Source organism: Esox lucius, chromosome 24 (genome assembly GCF_011004845.1).
Source record: "Esox lucius isolate fEsoLuc1 chromosome 24, fEsoLuc1.pri, whole genome shotgun sequence".
NCBI lineage: Eukaryota > Metazoa > Chordata > Actinopteri > Esociformes > Esocidae > Esox > Esox lucius.
The window spans coordinates 10,322,379-10,342,459 of record NC_047592.1 but is presented as its reverse complement, the minus strand read 5'-3'; the positions used below and the strand labels follow the sequence as shown (position 1 = coordinate 10,342,459).

General features: G+C 43.9%; 1 protein-coding gene across 7 annotated transcripts in view; it reads right to left on the bottom strand.

The window, feature by feature from the left end:
• Nucleotides 1–12,288, bottom strand: part of LOC105029501 (serine/threonine-protein phosphatase 2B catalytic subunit alpha isoform) — a 69,787-nt gene extending 57,499 nt beyond the window's left edge. For 3 of the 7 annotated variants that reach the window (XM_010902891.5, XM_020043508.3, XM_020043507.3), the window contains exon 1: nucleotides 12,010–12,288. In XM_010902891.5, the coding sequence (XP_010901193.1) occupies nucleotides 12,010–12,070 (61 nt within the window). In that variant the 5' untranslated portion in view covers nucleotides 12,071–12,288. The remainder of the gene's footprint in view (nucleotides 1–12,009) is intronic. The other 4 variants (XM_010902894.5, XM_010902892.5, XM_010902893.5 and 1 more) reach the window with 2 other exon arrangements.
• Nucleotides 12,289–20,081: the final 7,793 nt, after the last annotated feature.

The following is a 20,081-nucleotide window of genomic DNA, read 5'->3' as shown; positions in this document are numbered from 1 at the left end:
CACACGTAGTAGTGTTGTTAAATAGCAACTGCATTAAATAAATGTCTAATCTCCTTGAAAATAGATGCTTTTTCCTCTTTATCCGTTTTGCTGACTAACGGCTGTAGTGGTTGGTACGGTCCGGCATCTACCCAGTGAGAAACCCACAAAATCACTGCATTCCAGCTGCTATTGTAAAGGCATTAGCATCACAAAAGTTGCTTTGAGCAAAACGTTACCGACATGTTCAAGCGGTACAGTATCTTCAATGAACCACAGCTAACACACAAGGGAGATAATCTAAGAAATGTACGCATCCGCCTGTGCTGTGAGGTGAGTCAAACAGTCTCTTTAAAACTGTATCAAAAGCGACTTCATTATTCTGTGGAGAAGAAGAGCCGTTTGTGGACTAAACGCCACATTTATAGTAGGCTACCAGTACACACAATGGGCTGCGATCAGCAGCTTTCTAACAGACAGGCGGACAAAAGGACAAGCGGACCGACCGGACCACTTACACTGACAACAAACAGCATTGGGTCGTGTCTCTGGCTCGGGCCAGTCTCTGCAGTGGGTATGGCACAGAGTGAAGGGCTGGGCAGCTAGCCTCCCCTCCTGCCTCCCCTTCTCCGTTCTCCATGTGGGCGTGTGATTGAGTGGCCTGCCATGTTCGCCGTAGCTCTGAGGCCAGCTTTAACACCTCGCTGCCCGCCGTGTTCCTCACTCTCTCCCACAGCTCGGCCTCCGGGGACCAGCACCGGCCAATGGCGTTTACTTCTTCGTATAAATGACTAGCAAACGTGAGCAATTCGGACAGATTAGGACCTTAAACCGACAGGAGCTAACATCTCCGAAGGGATAATCGTCAAAAATGCACACTAGAATTAAGCTTTTTATGAAGTATCAATTATTTCTGTTGGGCAGCCGAGGACCTTTGAAGTAACACAATATTGAGAATACAATACTGTCCAATGGTATTACATAACTTCAGTATAAACATATAGACTGGTATTAGCGCCTTAACACAATAAGTGTATGGATGGGCAAGCACGTTGACTGTAGAACAAAACATATTGTACACAAGGTAGTGGGTACATTTTCAGCCAGGTGGTCTATAATTAACATGCGTCAATGTGTGCAAATAAACCAGGAGTTCCTCCTGACTCATTAGCCGGAATCACTCATCTAATCCACACAATCGAAACAGTATGAAAACATTGTAAACATCTCTGCCTGGGTTGTACTTCCTCCGCAGAGTCGATACGTTAGCCAGATAGCTTTGGTAGTAAGAAATAACTTTTGTGGTTTATGAAGTAAGCTTAGGTTGATTGGTGATGATAACTTTAACACCTTTTTGTATGAGCCAGGATATAGTTGAATAGTTACTATGTAGAAAACACCTATTACCTTTCCTAGGGGGAAAAATGAACTAAACTGCAATTCAAATATGTAAATATTGTTGAATATATCAGACTATCTGCACTCAAACAGCAGGCACTTAGCTGTGATACAAAGACAGCGGAGACCTGTGAGAGGAATATTCTCCTTTGTCTAAAACCATAGGATCATCAAAGCGATTTAATTGCATAATGGAAACCTGAATATGATCACAGGAGATATAAAGCATACCCGTGGTATCCCAGTCAAACAGTCAGCCTAGTCCAGGACTAAACATCTAGCTCAACAGAAAATCTCCACTGAAATGTATTTTTAGCCCTGGACTACGGTTAATCTGTGTACGGGAAACCGCCACAGAAAGCGTCAAACCCAGTCACAGCTTGAGTTTGAAGACCCGGCGTGGCCCGAGAGACGCTGGCAACCCAAGCAGAACATAGAGCGTGACTCCATCTTGGAATGCTCTGGTTCCAGGTCCAGGAGCTGACAAAGCCCTCAACCCCATCCTCTTCTTCACCGCCTTGAGTTGGGAAGTGTACTTACGCGGAGCCTCCCAAGTGGCCCTCTATCTCCCAGGGACTCAAACAGAGTGCAACAAATTGCACATGAGAATCTCTCTCTCGCACGGCCCTGGGGCCTCACTAGTACACATTCGGTCCAGCCCAGACTATTTCCCACCACACAAGGCCTTGATGATTGATATGTAAAGTATTAGAGGCCGGGTAATATAGCGCTTTCCGAGCCTGCCGTCCCACAGTTGGAACATCCCAATCTGACACCCAGCTTTCCCTGTCCTCGCTAATCCTGTTCAAAGGCAGTGTGTACAGCTGGCTTTTCACACACTCCTCACGTTGAAATACTAACAGGAATGACAGTCTTTCAGAACAGGCCCTAGTGTGTGTGTGTGTGACGTGTTGCAGCAGGTCTGCTCAAGCTGCGGGGAGATCGTCCCGTTTCAGTGTAGTGATTGTCACCAGATAACGCATTCCTCTTTTTGTGCTCTGTTGTCACCCTCGCCGCCGAAAAGGCGTGCCAGCGGACGAGTCGTGTTTCCCGAGCCTCAGCGCATTTGAGATCTTTCCCAGAAACCGAAACAAAGGAGCACGGCGCCACAGCCAACGGGCGTGCCCTGTGTTTGGAGTTTGGTTCAGGGAACCCATGAAGACCTCAGCTGGCAGGGCCTGATTCATCCTCAGGGCTGGGGGTTAACCCCGCTCATTCACATGACACCAACAAGGTTAGTGGTTAACGTCAGGTGGCACTGAATAGGCCCGTTGTTTGCTCACTGTATAGTATACAGTCTGAGGCATCCAGATAAGGCAAAGTGGATGCAACCTTGGTTTTTGACTGTGGACTGTTTTGTTTTACAGACTTGTATGTGTGTGTGTGTGAGTGTGTGTATGTGTGTGAGAGAGACTGTGTACAGCTTCTCTCCCACCACATTAGGGGGGCTTGCCTGAAGCCCCACTGGCTCCAGTAAAAGGCTTCCGTCCATTGAGTTCACCCCGTCCCTAAATCTCTGCGCAGTTCCACTTGTAGTACGCATCCAATTGATTGATCCAGGACTCTGCGGTTGCCAGCCCTGTGGTGGTGGCGCTGGTGGGTTCTGATGACACGCAACCGACTGTTGCTGTTAGCCCAGTGGCTGACAAAGGAAGCACGACACCCCTGCCAACCACGGTAACAGGAGACCTTAAGCATATAAAAGACTCCAGTGACCTTAACCACATCAAAGAGCTGCAGCGCCGGGAGATCGCTGCCCGAAGGCACGGCGAGCAACACGATCTGGGCAGAGCTGAGACATGGCCCTGGTGACAGTAGGGCTTTCCCAATGTCACTGACTCTATGGAGTTCAGTGGCTGAATAGAGTTACGGTTAAAAATGGAACTATTATCATAGTTAGCATGAAAACCTCAGTGATTAATCCCTGGTGAAGAATGCAATCATTTAGTCAAAAGAAGAAAAAAACAGCGGTATTCAGTAAGATATTTTCGCACACATCACTGCGTAATAGATGCTTCAGTTGGCTGGGAGTTCCTGACATCTAGAAGGGTCAGACATTGGTGGATGTTTTTATAAGGCTTTCATGCGAAAACATCCTGACTATCTAACAGTGAATATTAGTTGGAAAACAGCAGTTACCAAACACATTTTAGTGCCTAGAAGACATTTTACGTTTCTTATGCATATTTTTTTATTGTCAATTGTGCATGTTTTTCTTAATGTATGTCTAGTCTTCTATTTTCTACAGTGTAGCCTGGATTCTATTTATATGGGTATAGCTATGTATGACATTGCTGAATGTGGGGTTGGTCCAAGTGGACTTTGTCAGCTCAGGAACAACTAAATGTCTCAGTGTGGTGCGAAGGCACCCTCTGACCTTTACATTATTAGAACACATGGCCTGGTGCCTTCTTTCAAAATGAGAAATGGGATCGCGTGACACAAAATGCCAAGTCAGTCAAGACAGGCAGATCTCACTTGCCCTATGTTTTAAATCACAGTGTTGTGGTTATGGGTTGCTGATTCCACATCTATGTTTGGCCTAAATAACCAAAAGCACAGGCTAATGTATGGAGACACTGGCTTGCACAAAGAAAGAAAAAAATCCATTGAACTATATGCACAGCTAGCAACAATCGGACATGCTAGGCTAGCTAGGTAAATAGATTTGGGTTGCCGCTTCTCAGTGGTTAGCTACATTTGTTTGGCCCGAATTAACATGAGCACAGGCAAATGCATGGAGTCACATTACATCTTCAGAGCAGATCTGGCTTTATCCCTCTATGTGGAGCTTAATCTGGCCAAATCTACTGCGTTGCTGTCCCCTGAAACCACAACAGAGACTAATTCCTGTGTAATCTAATAAGCGACCAAGCTGCAGTAATTTCCAAAAACTGTGAGTGTGAGTTGCAACGAATTTCCAGGAAATATTGGGACGCCACTGAAAAACCAACGTAAAAAATTTCCAAGATGTGTAAACACAGTATACTTTGGTAAGCCTGTGATATTGCAGAAAGCGCAGTTTTATGGCAAGACATCCAGACAGCCAACATCGGCATGAGAGGTTTTGCATCTACAAGAGGCTCTGATCATATCTATGGTAATTACCTATTTCCTTTACCACTTCCTTTTCCAGACGCATTTATCTGGAGGGCTATGTCTAGCCAAGGTTAGCGTCTAAAAACGTTGATTAACTCATAGTCACTCAATGCTAGTACACAACATGAGAAATGGCTATTTTCTTTCAGCGTTTTCGAAGACAGCTCACAAGATTTTTACACTGGTAACCGGGGACATTACTTTCCGTTATGATTAGAGGGGTTATAGCTGGGACCTCTACAAATGATATTCAGTCTGCAATGTAGTTTAGGAAAAAAATCTGTTTTAGACAACACTGGATAGTAAAAGCAAAAATACATTTGGAAGAAGAAAATTGACATGCATTCAAAATATTTAGTAAGCATTTTTAATTCAGTGTTGGTTATCACTTATCAAATACCAACAAAAGTGTCAAATGAGACAAAAGGGTGTTGACTTTCAGTCAATGGCTATAAAAAAAGATACGTATTTTCACAAGTGTACCTAACTCCACTATTAGGGCAATAATAAGGAAATGTAAACATTGTGATGAACCTACCCGGAAGAGGATGAATGAAGTTGGAGAATTCAACAAATTAGTTACATTTATTTCCAAAGGCCCTGAGAACCTGGTTAAGACACATGGAAACATGGACTCCATCAAGAACCAGGAGACTTTAGGCCAAAACCTGCCTCTAACAGGAGGATGAAACTTGGTCGTTGTTGGATCTGCCAGCAGGACAATGGTCCTAAGCATACCTCCAAAACCACATAAAAATAGATGGCAGACTACAGGATCAAGCTATTGCAATGGCCATAGCAACCCCCTGACCTAAATCCCATTGAAAACACAGGAGTGGAGTAAGCTGAAGAGGAGAGTTCACAAGCGAAGACCAAGGAGTCTGAAGAGGACTTGCCACCGCTCAGAGTCTGGTTCCCCTCTAGATTTCTTCTAAACTTAGAGAGTTTTTCCTAGCCATTGTGCATCAACCCTGTTGCTGCTTGCTCTTTGGGGTTTCAGGCTGGGTGTCTGTAAAAGCACTTTGTGAAAAACCGCTAATGTAAAAAGGGCTTTATAAAATACATTTGATTGATTGACTCTGAAGGATTAGGACCGTGTCTGTAAAGAGCAATGTTCTGACATACCTTGCTATGTGGTCTCCCACTCAGAGCTGTTAATAAAATGTTAGCTTCATATGATTTTTTAGTTCAAAACAGATAACATTAATTATATTTTTCCAGTGCCTTTTTGTTGATATTTACCTGGGCCGCTAATAATTCTGGAGGGCACTGTATCTAATGGAAGGAATATTAGTATAAGTAGAATATTAGTATTTAAGTGACACTGAGCATTAAATCATGAATAAACAAAAATATACATGGCATTTAGACTTTGGAAACACTTTGACAGTTTTTGAAGTGGGAGTGTGGAGTACATTAAAGCACAACCTTGCCTTGGAGAAATTTGTTGGAGAAAACCTGTTTTGAACGTCAATAATCAACACTTGTGAAAAGGTTTTCTGGGCATATTTAACTCCGAAAACGCATCTTTCAATGCAGCAAAACAATACCTCAAATAAACTACAACATACTGACAACGTAAAGGGAGATTTACCCTGTAAGTCAGTTTAACAGACAATTTGTCCACACAGGATTTCTCCATCTCTGTTAGTTCAGCATGCTCGGCTGTCCTTGGGTCCACCCAGTAAATATTGACACCCTCCCATGTGTTTACCCTCCCTTGATTGGGGTTATACTTAAAAGAGGGACACTAAAGTGCTCCAATCAATAACTGAGGACAGACAATGGAGAACAGCTGCCAACGACAACCACCAGCCAGACGGAAATGTGTGTCACACAAGAAGCTGTGGCAGCAAGCAGCTCTTTGGACCAAAACACAGACTTGTTTTCAACAGCCCCCTTTTTACAGGTGGAACCATTGTTCTTTTCAGAGAGTTGTGCAAGAACGGTAAAGAACACAAAACAGACAGAACAAGTTGAGTGAGTGAGACAGACAGACAGAGAGATACAGCCACAGTCGAGTGTGGAGGCCTACAGTTAATTCTTGTGCATTACAACTTGAGTTCTCACCCAGTGGAGACATTATCGGTAGGCTAAGAATTGGCTTCAACTTAGCATAATCAAATTCCTAAAAAAGCAGGCCCATATAAGATATACTGCACTTTACTAAAACACGTAAACCAGTAGATTCTCAGAAACAAGTCTATATCTTCAGTGACAGTCAAAACTCGCTGGTAACATTCAGTAATAACGATCGTACGCAGTCTAACATGAAACGTCAACCTTAAAAGAAAAAAAATGTAACCTCCCGGCGACTCGCACTCAAGCAGGTGCCTGGTGGTTGCAGTCCAACAAAAGACTCCCATTGATGCGTCCTGCTTCTTGGGAGTTGCAATATTTCATAAAAAGGGTTGCATTGAGTGATTTAACATTTTAGTGTGTTAAAACGACTGCGGAAACAGGACCCAGGAGTACGTCTGTAGAAACGCGCCACTTTCAGGAGGTGTGATGAGAAAGGGTTGCCCTAGGCCACCACACCGTCTCCACGTCTGTGAATAGTTTGTCGACTAGCTCACCAACCGTGACTGAATGCCTCCCAGCCTCGGGGCTTTCAGCCCTCATGTTTAGGCCCGAAAAACCACAACTTCACCAAAACGAGCACCGCTTGACATTACCATAATGCCCAGGGTGCACCGTTACGGTCCATGTTGTGCACGGCTGGATGTGTTGTGCACGGCTGGATTAGAAAGGGAATGTGCACGCATGCCTGTGTGTATGCCATCGAAATCTACGCAAAACAATGATTCACAACAAACTGATGAGAAAAACGTCACGAGGCTGAGAGGAAGACTTGCATACGTTTGCCAAAATAACATTCAGACGTTTTTTTCACCTTGGCGTTCAAAGATTAAAGCAGACAATTATGGCAGCAGAAAAATACTTCTCTTCAGCACTCTTTAAGATTTCATATGTCACTGTCACTCACTGGTGCAAGGACGGCCACAATAATTCAGTTCAACAATAAGCTCCAGAAAGCTTTTTCCCTTGGCAACCTCCATTACCTGGAGGGACATGGAATGAATCAACAGAAAACAAGTGGAACTGGAAGACAGCTTTTATATCCACTAGTATGAAACCCACTCCATCACCACATTTCTGTCACACACACACCTTAAAAAGCTGCAGTCCAGATTTGAACCCACGCCTAGTGACGTGCTCCTCAGGCAGGGTGTTACGCAGCCAATCCACCCATTTCATAATGTTTGTAGTGTTTTCGCCAGAGCACACTACACGCATTGACATCTTAGTTTAGTTACCATGGTTTCTGTCCAATTTGTAGATTACATTATTAGCGGACAAACCACGTATGACAATAGAATTCTGTTCTCAGCTGCAGCGGTAATCACTCACAAGGGTCGCTCTTCATGCCCTCTCCATCCCCATCCTCCAAATCACCAACAGCGAGTGCTGTTTTTGTCACCGACATTGGAACAGGAAGGACGGGGACATTCGGAAATGTTAACAAATGCATTAAAATGCTTTGAACAATAAACCAAGAACTTCAAAGAGGGTACATAAAATAAAAAAATACAAAATAAATAAAACTTTCGTAAGACTAACACCTGGCTAATGATTCTTCAGTTGACACAAATGTGTGGAAAGATGGAGCAGGAAAGGGTTCTAAAAATAATTTGGCCCCATGGGTCACATTTGGTCTTCAAAATGATTCTCTGTTGATTGTTTTTAAGAGATGTTCTATGCTTGTTGAAACCCTAAAAGTATATTTCTCATTTGGGTGGTTGGAAGCAATCTGGCAACAACCTGTCTGCACCTAACTACTATGTCCATTTTGTTGTACTAATTTTAAGGTATATCGTAAATGTTCCGGATTGGTCTCCATATGGTTGATGCGACACACACAGACAGACAGACACAAAAGCAAAGTATGGTATACACACACACACACACACACACACACACACAAACAAACAAGTACGGTGTGTGGAGTTATTTAATGAGTCTGTTCTGAAAAATTATTGTCCAGTTGGGATCAGTGGCCATGGAGTGGAACCCCAGAACAGCTCTCCACAAATAGTCAAATGCCCGGTGCTCAGATCCAAGCCAAAGAAAAGACTCCTGCAAACAACTCCCTGCTACTGGATTTCTTGCCCAACTGGAGTCAGATCAAATAATCAACTGATATCTCTCACTTGGTAGAAACATTTTTCACCAACAAGCAGCAGTCATGTAGAAATTTAAATCCTTAGCTCATCCACAAAGTGAAGAATACAATAAGACTTGTACAACATATTTAGTGAATGTAAAACGGTCGGTTCCCATCTCATCAGTTTTATACAGGCTTTGTTTTCAAAACAGGTCGAAATGAGGGACGCACATTTTATTGAAGGTGAGAAACAGCCTGTGGGGTAAACTACAAGGATTGGCAACAGATTACTTCATACATTTTGCCTCCAGATATCTGGTGTTGCTTTGTACACAGTACTGTCATACTACTAACGCAGAGCAATAAAAAAAAAATACTATTTCAGTCTGATTGTTGGAGTACATGTTTGAAGACCAACAGGGGGGAAAAAGTAATAAAAAGTCAAGCTGTGCAATTTTTTGTTTCACACAAGCGAGTGTTGTGGCAATCACCAACCTACAGTGCCAGCCTAATCAATCACCAACCTACAGTGCCAGCCTAATCAATCACCAACCTACAGTGCCAGCCTAATCAATCACCAACCTACAGTGCCAGCCTTATCAATCACCAACCTACAGTGCCAGCCTAATCAATCACCAACCTACAGTGCCAGCCTAATCAATCACCAACCTACAGTGCCAGCCTAATCAATCACCAACCTACAGTGCCAGCCTAATCAATCACCAACCTACAGTGCCAGCCTTATCAATCACCAACCCACAGTGCCAGCCTAATCAATCACCAACCTACAGTGCCAGCCTTATCAATCACTGCATGTTAGTTCAGAATCATCCTCTCAAGGACATGACTTGTACTATTGTCTGATGTGGGTTGGGTGCAGACTAACTCTAGCAAGAGCCAATAGCGTGTGGAGTACAATTGGAAGATTTTCAATCTTTACTAAATCAATTTGGACCAAGTGATCATTATCCGGTTACTGAGATTTGACCTGTTATGCTGCTGAGTAAGCTTCCCAAACGGCACCCATTCAGTGCACTACTTTTTGCCAAAACCTTATAGACCTGGTCAAACATGGTGGGGAGGGAAGGGGATACAGTGCCTCAGCCATTAGGAAGAGAGTCTCAGGAAAGTGTTTTCCAACACCACCCAAGACCTTGCAATACAGTACACGAAACAGCAACGAGAGGTGTGGGCAATTCAGGAAAGTGGAGCTACGCCACATTGCAAGCGACTGGTTTTAAAAACACAACTCTATTTTTTACTTTGGTATAAAAACTAAAAATAAGCCAGATTGTACAGATAAGGCTTTCCAGTGTCACGTCCTCTGACCTTCCAACCCAGCGTCGGAAACGGTATAGCTACAACGCACCTGCAGTTTAGTATAGAACTATGGCCAATCTGTTTTTTTTATGACAGGAGGCCATCACGATTGCAGAGAATATAAGTGGTTTTGGTATTGCTATGTGCAAATCATTTCACCAGTAAATGAAGCACTATACAGAATTCAGACCTGGGACACAGGTGAACACAATACACTCAGGTGGAACAGGAAACCAGCATGCCCTAGCCCTGGTAGCATAAGAGTTGTTCTAGAGAATCCCCTGGGCCTATTAGTAGAAGACGGGGTGCATCACGTTTAGGAGAATGTAGTTTGGCCACATACCAATCAATCAGGAAAAAAATTAAAATCTGGAGAACTGATGGTTTGCAAGAGCTGCTTATGTAAAGGGCCGTGAGTAGAACAGTCCAATGGTAACTGCTTAAAGTGTCAAACTAAAGCAGTAAAAACTAAATATTAGTAATTAGTAGGAACCTAGGAGTAGACTGGATATCTACAATGTCAACACGTGGTATTGACATCTGGCATTGGATGAGCAACAGCAGCCGATTCATAGACTCTATCAGTACCTCGTGTATCTATTCACAAAGGTATATTTTGTCCCCGTGAGTTTGAGCATCCCTGGGCTCGGCTGGTAGGTTAACTGTCAATAAGCCTAATCCATGCATGGTTTTGGAAACATATGTCTTTATCTTTACATCTTAACGTAAACTAATATTAAAAAACGATACGGTCTTAGAAGGTTTAGGCCGGGCTAGGGAATAAAAAGCGGGAAACCACTCCTATTCGTAATCGGTGCCGTGCCGCTCCTGTTCGGTTTTGCTCCAGTCCGAAACTGCTAAGTCATCTCCCTATAGGGTTTTCTCAAACATTTCTTCACCAGCTCTCTCGTCCACCCTTGAAGGCCTTTTGAAAAAGTTCAAAGATAATTAAGGAGATGAGGCGAGAAGGGTGAATGTGCATAAACATATGCCATATCGCCCGTTTTTTTCCCCATTCATGTCCGAATCAAGTACATTATATTTACAGGGTTGGATACCCAAATAAATGTTTCAAGTTAATAATTCAAGTTGGTGGTGCAATAGACTACATATAATATGAAAACAACAATTGTTTTATTAAAACAAAAAAAGCAAAATATTTCCACTATTTTCTCTTCAAACCAAACAAACACTTGTTTTTTCAAAGCAAATATTTTGTTTTAATGCCCGTGTATGTAAACGAAGCAACAGAACCAGATGTGAACAGTAGATTACTATGGCTGACGAATCCATAAGGCACAATGGATCATTAGTGCGTTGGGTTGTCATGAGCAAGATAGCCTATTTGGTCATATTCAGATTATGCAATCATTCACACTATAGGCCCATTATAAAGACTAACCGTTTTTAATCAATCATAACGGTATGCATAATATACAGAAAATGTGTCCGGATAGTCCCAGCCACCATGTGGTTTCCAGACACCGTAACATGTGGGCAAACATAACATTAGCGAGAAACAGATGCATGTTTATAAAACAGACGGTCACACTTCCTTAGGGGTTTCGGATTAAACTAAGCTGAATGGGGCAAAGTGCAGAACGTTTTTAAGACATGGATAGTTGTGCGGTCTCTCAATGTATGCTTCGTTTGCGCCAGAAGATATTACAAGTTGTAGGCTATATAAGATTGTTCAAATTAAGGGGGGAAATGGGTTTTGGATACCTACTATGTACAGACCATACAGAATCATATCTAACAAGCAAGTTGCAAGACATGAACATAGCCTTAAAGCAAACATTGAATGCCTGCAACTATTGTAATAACACACCCTACTTCCTACTTCAAATGATGGCTTGGCCGGTGTCACATCGCTCAGCTAACACCCTTTTTCTCAATAACTAACGTCTCGTTTGTGCTGACAATTGCAAATATGACTGCAATGTGTTGAGGAGGCACAAGTCTATGTGGCAGCAATGTGACTTCATGACAAAAAAACAATAACAGGACAAGTGTTAATGATTAACAGCAATTCATTTCTCACTTACATTTTACCACCCTGTCCGTCGTAGATAACTTCGGATCATCATTCGGCTTGTTTTCGGACATTTCCAGGGTGAGAACCTATATATTGAAAAGATTTGAACTGTTTCAGAAAAAGATCCGAGGTTGTCCTTAACCAACAACTCAATTCTATCCAAATGGGAGATCGCCGTGATCTCTTGCTCCTTTCACTGGCCAAAAATACTTGCAACAGGGTTACAAATTTCAACACTGGTAGGTCCGTGTGATTTACTCTGTATCAAGTTCTCTGAAACCCAGCGCAATGCGCGCAACCTAGCATACAGTTCGAAAGATACGCCCCCGATATATATTTGCTCTTCTATTGGTGGTAGAGACCGTTCTTATGGGTCTTTCTAAAGAAACTGGGAAGTAGGAATTTACCACATACGACTAAGGGGATAGACTAAACCGGCCGCCAAAATGGTTACAGTTAGATTCTGCACAACATTATTTAGAAGCTTTCTTAATGTTTTTTTTATTCCCACAACTAGTTTAAATGCATGAGAGTAACCTAGTATTTTTTGTGTTAACCTGATGGTTGGCCATTAGCGAATTGGCAACTGCCATGTTCAAAGCATTTCGAATACTTCCAACTGGTAATTACAAATTCATACGATTGTTAACATTGATCCCTGACTACTGTACATAGCACATATGAGCCTGGCACAGCAACCATTAAATGATGACTTCACTGAATAACGACTGTCATCTTTTGATTTCAGCTAATGAATACACTTAATCTCCAAATGTGTCTCAAAACGTTTGATAAAGTAAAAACACTACTTCGTTCTTAACATCCCGTTTAGCCCATAACTCCTGGATAGTCTCAGGTGTCATTGCCTGACGAGTTTCTGAAAGCGTATGTTTCCACCGTATAGCCTCAGCACACATCCGCCGGAACGGACGAATGTGACGCGTCGCCCGTCCATTTATTCCCACCTCTTCTGATTAAAACATCTTCCCGCGGCTATGGTTTTGCCTGAGCCAGTCTCTTCTGAAAAGAAAATAGAAGTGTAACAGCTAAAAGCCTACACCACTGAATGCTACATTCCTTCAAGTTGTTCTAATTAAGCAGTAACTGCCTTGTTATTCCCTATATTAGTTGCAGTAGCCATCAGGACATCTTAAATGCACAGTACGCTCAGCTGAAGTAAATTGGGGAACATATTGTGGGAGACAGTTTGATAAACTAAGGAATATTATAAAAATCTTCATCGCGCAGGGAATTTATTTTGCCTTTATTGACCAATGAAGTTTGACACTGCTCTACTAGACCTTAAATTTGGATGAAAGTATCTGGGAATAAGATTACACTGGTAAATTCACACCTTCCATTTGGTTTTGAATGCAGTATACCTGTCCTCATAATTTCTTTTGACAAACTTAATGTAATCAGTCGGTGTAGTCCATACTAGACATAGGTGTCAAAGGAAGTGTCTTACTATACCGTATTTGCAGTGATTTGTGTGACATAAATATTCATTCCTGTGGCTGTGTAGGCACAAACAAGAAAAGCATAATGTCAACAGCAAGATGTACACTATATGTTGATTTTGCACATCTCCTGCAATTAGCCAACTTGATTCACTAGGACTGTATGGAAGCAAAGCAACAAATCAGTTCCCTCTTCTTTTGCCCTGGTGAAGGTTCCATTCGGTTATTCTAACAGCACCACCATGTGGGTAATTAGTGACATTCTAATAGAAGAACCTGGCGATTTGTAGCATCAGAAATAGGCCTTGTTCTATCTTGTTCTAGGGTCCTCTAAATTGTGTTGAATGTGTTGAATTGTGTAAAGGCAACCCTTAAACATTTACAAGTGAGGGCTTTGTCCCATTGTTTAGAGTGGCTGTTCACAACATGTAGACTGGGGTCTGTATTTGGGCCCAGAAATAGGTCAACATGGACCACTTGTCCAAACCAAAATATTTTAATAAAATAAATATTTTCGGAACTCGTTTTAGATAACTCTAGTGATGTCAAACTGCAACGCTGAGTAAAAAAAGTGCTTTGTCAAGAATGACCCAGCTTTGGTAATTTCTCGAACTCAGCTCTGTGAATTTTACGATTGACAGAAATGATTTTTCACTCAGTGCTCTTGGATTCATTGGTTCATACAAATACTTGACCTGGCAGAATGCTTCTTAATCTTGTCTTGCATTTTGTTATTGATGTATATTTTGGTCATACCTGTGTCATAGTGCCCACTTAGAAGATCTTAGGCGGCCTGTCTTGGCTTTTTGGAGCATACTATTTTGAACATTCCCCTACAGTCTTGTCCTCTGTTGGGTTTGCTAAACACTTCAGGATTAAAATGGAGAAGTCATGAGCATTTTCAGTAAAGCAGACAAAAAAAGAAATGGAATGGAAAACTCTCCAATCACAGAATTCAGAATTAAAAGGAAGTTGAATGCTTTTGTAGACATTTCAACCCATCACTTTTGAATAATGCAGCCGACATTCCCTCAGACGATCTTGACAGTCTTGGTCGTGTTCAGTCTGGTCCGCTGAGGCTTCTGGACTGCAGTCCCCTTCATTTACTCCACAAGTTGCGCTGTGCCGGGCCAGATGTTGCTCTTCAGTCATTACGTCATCCGGGCTGCCCTCTCAGCAGACAGAATCGACGTTGTTGTGAGGAGAAAATTACACCACAAACGGCCGCAGTTAGAGTTTGTGACTAACAGGCGGGCTTGCTAGATTGAATACCGAGCTGGCCCGGACGAAACCTCTGTTGTTCTAGTGCATGAAAGTTAGCCCTGATATTTACAGGATGGGAGAATTTGCTAGGAGTGATATATTGATTTCAACAACCACTTTTCACAATCCCAAACAAATTATTATGGTTTGTCCCTGGTCTACATGGTTGGATTGGAGGCCGTTGTTGCGGAGCCGCTTTCAAATTTTTCCAAGAAATTAATCCTGGAAGCCTGTGTCTGTTCTGTGGGGTTGCCCTGGATGGCACTATGCCACCTTAAAGAGAGAAGGATGTCTGTAAGCTGAATATACAGATTTACATGGTTCATTGGGATGTCACCCAGGTAGGCCTTAACCTCAGTGAAGGATCCAGCAGAACATATCAGGTCCTGGCTTGGGTGCCTCTAGGCATCTCTATGTCCCTGGAGGCCACAGTCAGGGCCTGACTGCAGAGGTTCCTCTTGGGACCTCTATGTTCATTGCAGGTTAATTATCCCCAACCAAAGGCAGATGCCTCTGATTGGGGATCCTATTTAAGTTACCCTGTTGGTCCCTTGGTTGTTGATCATTGTTTGGGCTAATTGTATTGGTTTGCAGTGCTTCAGTTTATGGTCTGTACTGCTCCTTTTGTTGTTTTCTGTTTTAACTCGTATTAACTCGTGTCCTGCCTACACTCAGCCGTGACACAACAAAGCATGTCGCCACTGTTTTAGTTGTGATCGAAGGTTGAACAGAAAACAACACCGTTCAAATATTATTACATAACAAGCCCTAATTTCACATGCAACAAAGATACCCTTTCCCAAGTTAGATACTGAGAAATTAGTCGCTAAGGATGAGAGTTGCGAACTCTGTGTTACACCTACAAGTGATTTATAAATTATTTACTTTATAAATAACTTTTAGTTCATGAATGGCTTTGAGCTATTCCTTCATAAATCACTTACAGCTTTGGCTTTATAAATCACTTAGAGTTGTAACACAGCCTTTTCTTTCTTAGTATCTAAATTTCATAATCCGATAGTAACGACCAGTGTGAAGACAGCTGAGTCTGAACTGTATCATGTTTCTTTGCAGTGCATCTTGTTGTGAAGTGTTTTTACAACTGTGATTTTGGAAAAATTACAAAAAATACGAGAGCTTTGTATTACATCCAAATAAACATGTATTAATTGCAGGCACATACAGAGGGGCTGCGATCAGTAGAAAGTTGGATCACAACTACATCACACAGGGTTTGAATACAAAGAGAAGAAACCACTTTTTCTGGGAGTTGACACTACCTCTTCTCAGGCTAGTACATTTCCACTCCCTCAACATTATCAATGAACCTTACTAGACAGGTAGAGAACATACAAGTGCAGTGAATCAAACAAAGCTGTTAGCATAAGCTTAACAGCTCTCTCTACATTCTTAGCCAATATACCAGTTAAGGCTGTAAACATGGGTAAAACAAACCTCTCTCCCACAAGTGAAAGATCATTTTCAACTCAAAACAGTGAGGTGCCCGACCTGCTTGAAGAAATCGTTAGAATTTGACAAGGCCAGTCATCCTTATGTTGTTTGTATCTTGTCTTGCAGGAAGTGATGGGCGGGGGTGGGAGTGCTGTCCCTACTGATTTGGATTGGGTGTTGTGAAGGCACCAATACATCCCATTTTACTATTCTAAAAACTATATTCACCTGAGGTCAACTCATGGAGATTGAAGGGCTATCCAGGGTCACCTGTCCTCGAGACCTTGTACTTCTTAACAAGTAGCACTTCATGCTAGAGAGCTTTTAATAGGAATGCATCAATCCATGACAATTTAAAGTGGAATAGGCTACTTTCTGATATCAAGTGACACAATCATTGAGATCACCCTCCAATGTACATATGCATACATTTTCAGACACACTTATATGTGAATGGGAAAATAACATATAGTTAAGTTTAACTGCATGAAATACTAATTTTAATTGAATTTCTAAAGTGACATCATCAGTAAGAACTCACTCTGTTTTTTAAAGTGACATCAGTAAGAACACGCTGTTTTCTAAGGTGACATCATTAGTAAGATCACACTCTATTTTCTAAAGTGACATCATCAGTAAGAGCACACTCTGTTTTCTAAGGTGACATCATCAGTAAAAACACACTATGTTTTCAAAGCAGCTACATGCAACCTGGTTCAAGACAATTAATGAAAGCCTCTGAAAGAGTAAGGAGCTCATCGTTGTCCAAGGTCTTAGACTAGTCAATAAAAAGGGAAGTGTTTCTTCTAATTCATTCAATTAATATCATCCTTTAAATCTACATAGCCGAGATGGTGGAATAACCAGGTCTAAAACCTGATTGATGGGCATTTTAATTACAATCACTAGTGTGGAATTCCGAAATGTTCGCCAGTCAAGATATTTGAAAATTATATTATTTATATGGGTCATCATCATTAAAAAGGGAAGGACGCCATACATACCCTTGGGATAGCACCAGAAATAATAGTGAGGTAAAAAATGTGTTTATGGTTTAAAAAGCTTAAAGGCAAGCACATCTACACCAGTTTTTAAAATTAGGCAACCAAAAGTGTATAGCAATCGACCAACACTTCTTGAAAATACAAAGGTTTGACGGATAAAAACATAGATTAAAAGCAGAGGTCTGGGCTGTTTCTTTGGAGTAACTCACCACCATCACATGACGATGCTTAATGTACTACTAATAACATTAACACTCTAATGTTACATACATACATCTTCTTCCGCTTCATCCGGGGCCGGGTCGCGGGGGCAGCAGTCTAAGCAGAGATGCCCAGACTTCCCTCTCCCCAGACACTTCCTCCAGCTCTTCCGGGGGGACACCAAGGTGTTCCCAGGCCAGCCGGGAGACATAGTCCCTCCAGCGTGTCCTAGGTATTCCCCGGGGTCTACTCCCGGTGGGACGGGACCGGAACACCATCCCAGGAAGTCGTTCCGGAGGCATCCGAAACAGATGCCCAAGCCACCTCCGCTGACCCTTCTCGATGTGGAGGAGCAGCGGCTCTACTCTGAGCTCCTCCCGGGTGACCGAGCTTCTCACCCTATCTGTAAGGGATCGCCCAGCCACCCTGCGGAGAAAGCTCATTTCGGCCACCTGTATCCGGGATCTTGTCCTTTCGGCCATGACCCAAAGCTCATGACCATAGGTGAGAGTAGGAACGCAGATTGACCGGTAAATCGAGAGCTTCGCCTTACCGCTCAGCTCTTTCTTCACCACGACAGGCCGATACATCGACCGCATTACTGCAGAAGCTGCACCGATCCGTCTGTCAATCTCCCGTTCCATCCTTCCCTCACTCGTGAACAAGACTCCTAGATACTTAAACTCCTCCACTTGAGGCAGGCACTCTCCACCAACCTGAAGTGGGCAAACCACCCTTTTCCGACTGAGGACCATGGCCTCGGATGTGGAGGTACTGATTCTCAACCCCACCGCTTCACACTCGGCTGCAAACCGTCCCAGTGCATGCTGAAGGTCCTGGTTTGAAGGGGCCAACACGACAACATCATCCACAAAGAGCAGAGACGAAATTGTGTGGTCCCCAAACCTGACACCCTCCGGCCCCTGGCTGCGCCTAGAAATTCTGTCCATAAAATGTACGAACAGAACCGGCGACAAAGGGCAGCCCTGCCGGAGTCCAACATGCACTGGGAACAAGTCTGACTTACTGCCGGCAATGCGGACCAAGCTCCTTCTTCGGTTGTACAGGGACCTGACAGCCCTTACCAAAGGACCCAGGACCCCATATTCCCGAAGCACCCTCCACAGGATGCCGCGAGGGACACAGTTGAATGCCTTCTCCAAATCCACAACACATGTGGATTGGTTGGGCAAACTCCCATGAACCCTCCAGCACCCCGTAGAGGGTATAGAGCTGGTCCAGTGTTGCATGGCCAGGATGAAAACCACACTGTTCCTCCTAAATCTGAGGTTCTACTATTGCCCATATTCTCCTCTCCAGTACCCTGGCATAGACTTTCCCGGGGAGGCTGAGAAGTGTGATCCCCCTGTAGTTGGAACACACCCTCCGGTCCCCCTTCTTAAAAAGAGGGACCACCACCCCGTTCTGCCATCCCAGAGGCACTGTCCCCTACTGCCACGCAATGTTGCACAGGCGTGTCAGCCAAGACAGCTCCACAACATCTTGAGGTACTCAGGGCGGATCTCATCCACCCCCGGTGCCTTGCCACCGAGGAGTTTCTTGATTACCTCTGTGACTTCAGCCCGGGTGATGGACGAGTCCACCTCTGAGCCCTCATCCTCTGCTTCCTCAATGGAAGACGTGACGGCGGGATTGAGGAGATCCTCGAAGTACTCCTTCCACCGCCTGACGACATCCCCAGTTGAGGTCAACAGCTGCCCAACTCTACTGTAAACAGCGTTGGTAGGGCACTGTTTCCCTCTCCTGAGGCGCCGGACGGTTTGCCAGAATCTCTTCGAGGCCAGCCGATAGTCCTTCTCCATGGCCTCACCGAACTCCTCCCAGGCCCGAGTTTTTGCCTCCACAACCACCCGGGCTGCAGTCCACTTGGCCTGCCGGTACCCGTCAGCTGCCTCAGGAGTCCCACAAGCCAACCAGGCCTGATAGGACTCCTTCTTCAGCTTGACGGCATCCCTTACTTCCGGTGTCCACCACCGGGTTGGGGGATTGCCATCTTCGACAGGCACCGGAGACCTTACGGCCACAGCTCCGAGCGGCCGCTTCGACAATGGCGGTGGATAACATGGTCCACTCGGACTCAATATCTCCAGCCTCCCTCGGGATCCAGTCGAAGCTCTGCCGGAGGTGGGAGTTAAAGAGCTCTCTGACAGGAGACTCAGCCAGACGTTCCCAGCAGACCCTTACAGTACGCTTGGAGTCTGTCCAGCTTCCTCTCCCGCCATCATATCCAACTCACCACCAGGTGGGGATCAGTTGACAGCTCCGCCCCTCTCTTCACCCGAGTGTCCAAGACATACGGCCGCAGGTCAGATATGCACTGATGGACACCCTTATGCTTGAACATGGTGTTCGTTATGGACTAACTGTGACTAGCACAGAAGTCCAATAACTGAACACCGCTCAGATCAGGGGGGCCGTTCCTCCCAATCATGCCCCTCCAGGTTTCACTGTCGTTGCCCACGTGGGCGTTGAAGTCCCCCAGTAGAACGATAGAGTCCCCAGTCGGAGCACTTTCCAGCACCCCTTCCAGAGACTCCAAGAAGGTTGGGTACTCTCCACTGCCGTTCGGCCCGTAGGCACAAACAACAGTGAGAGACCTATCCCCGACCCGTAGGCACAGGGAAACGACCCTCTCGTTCACCGGGGTAAACTCCAACACATGGCGGCAGAGCTGGGGAGCT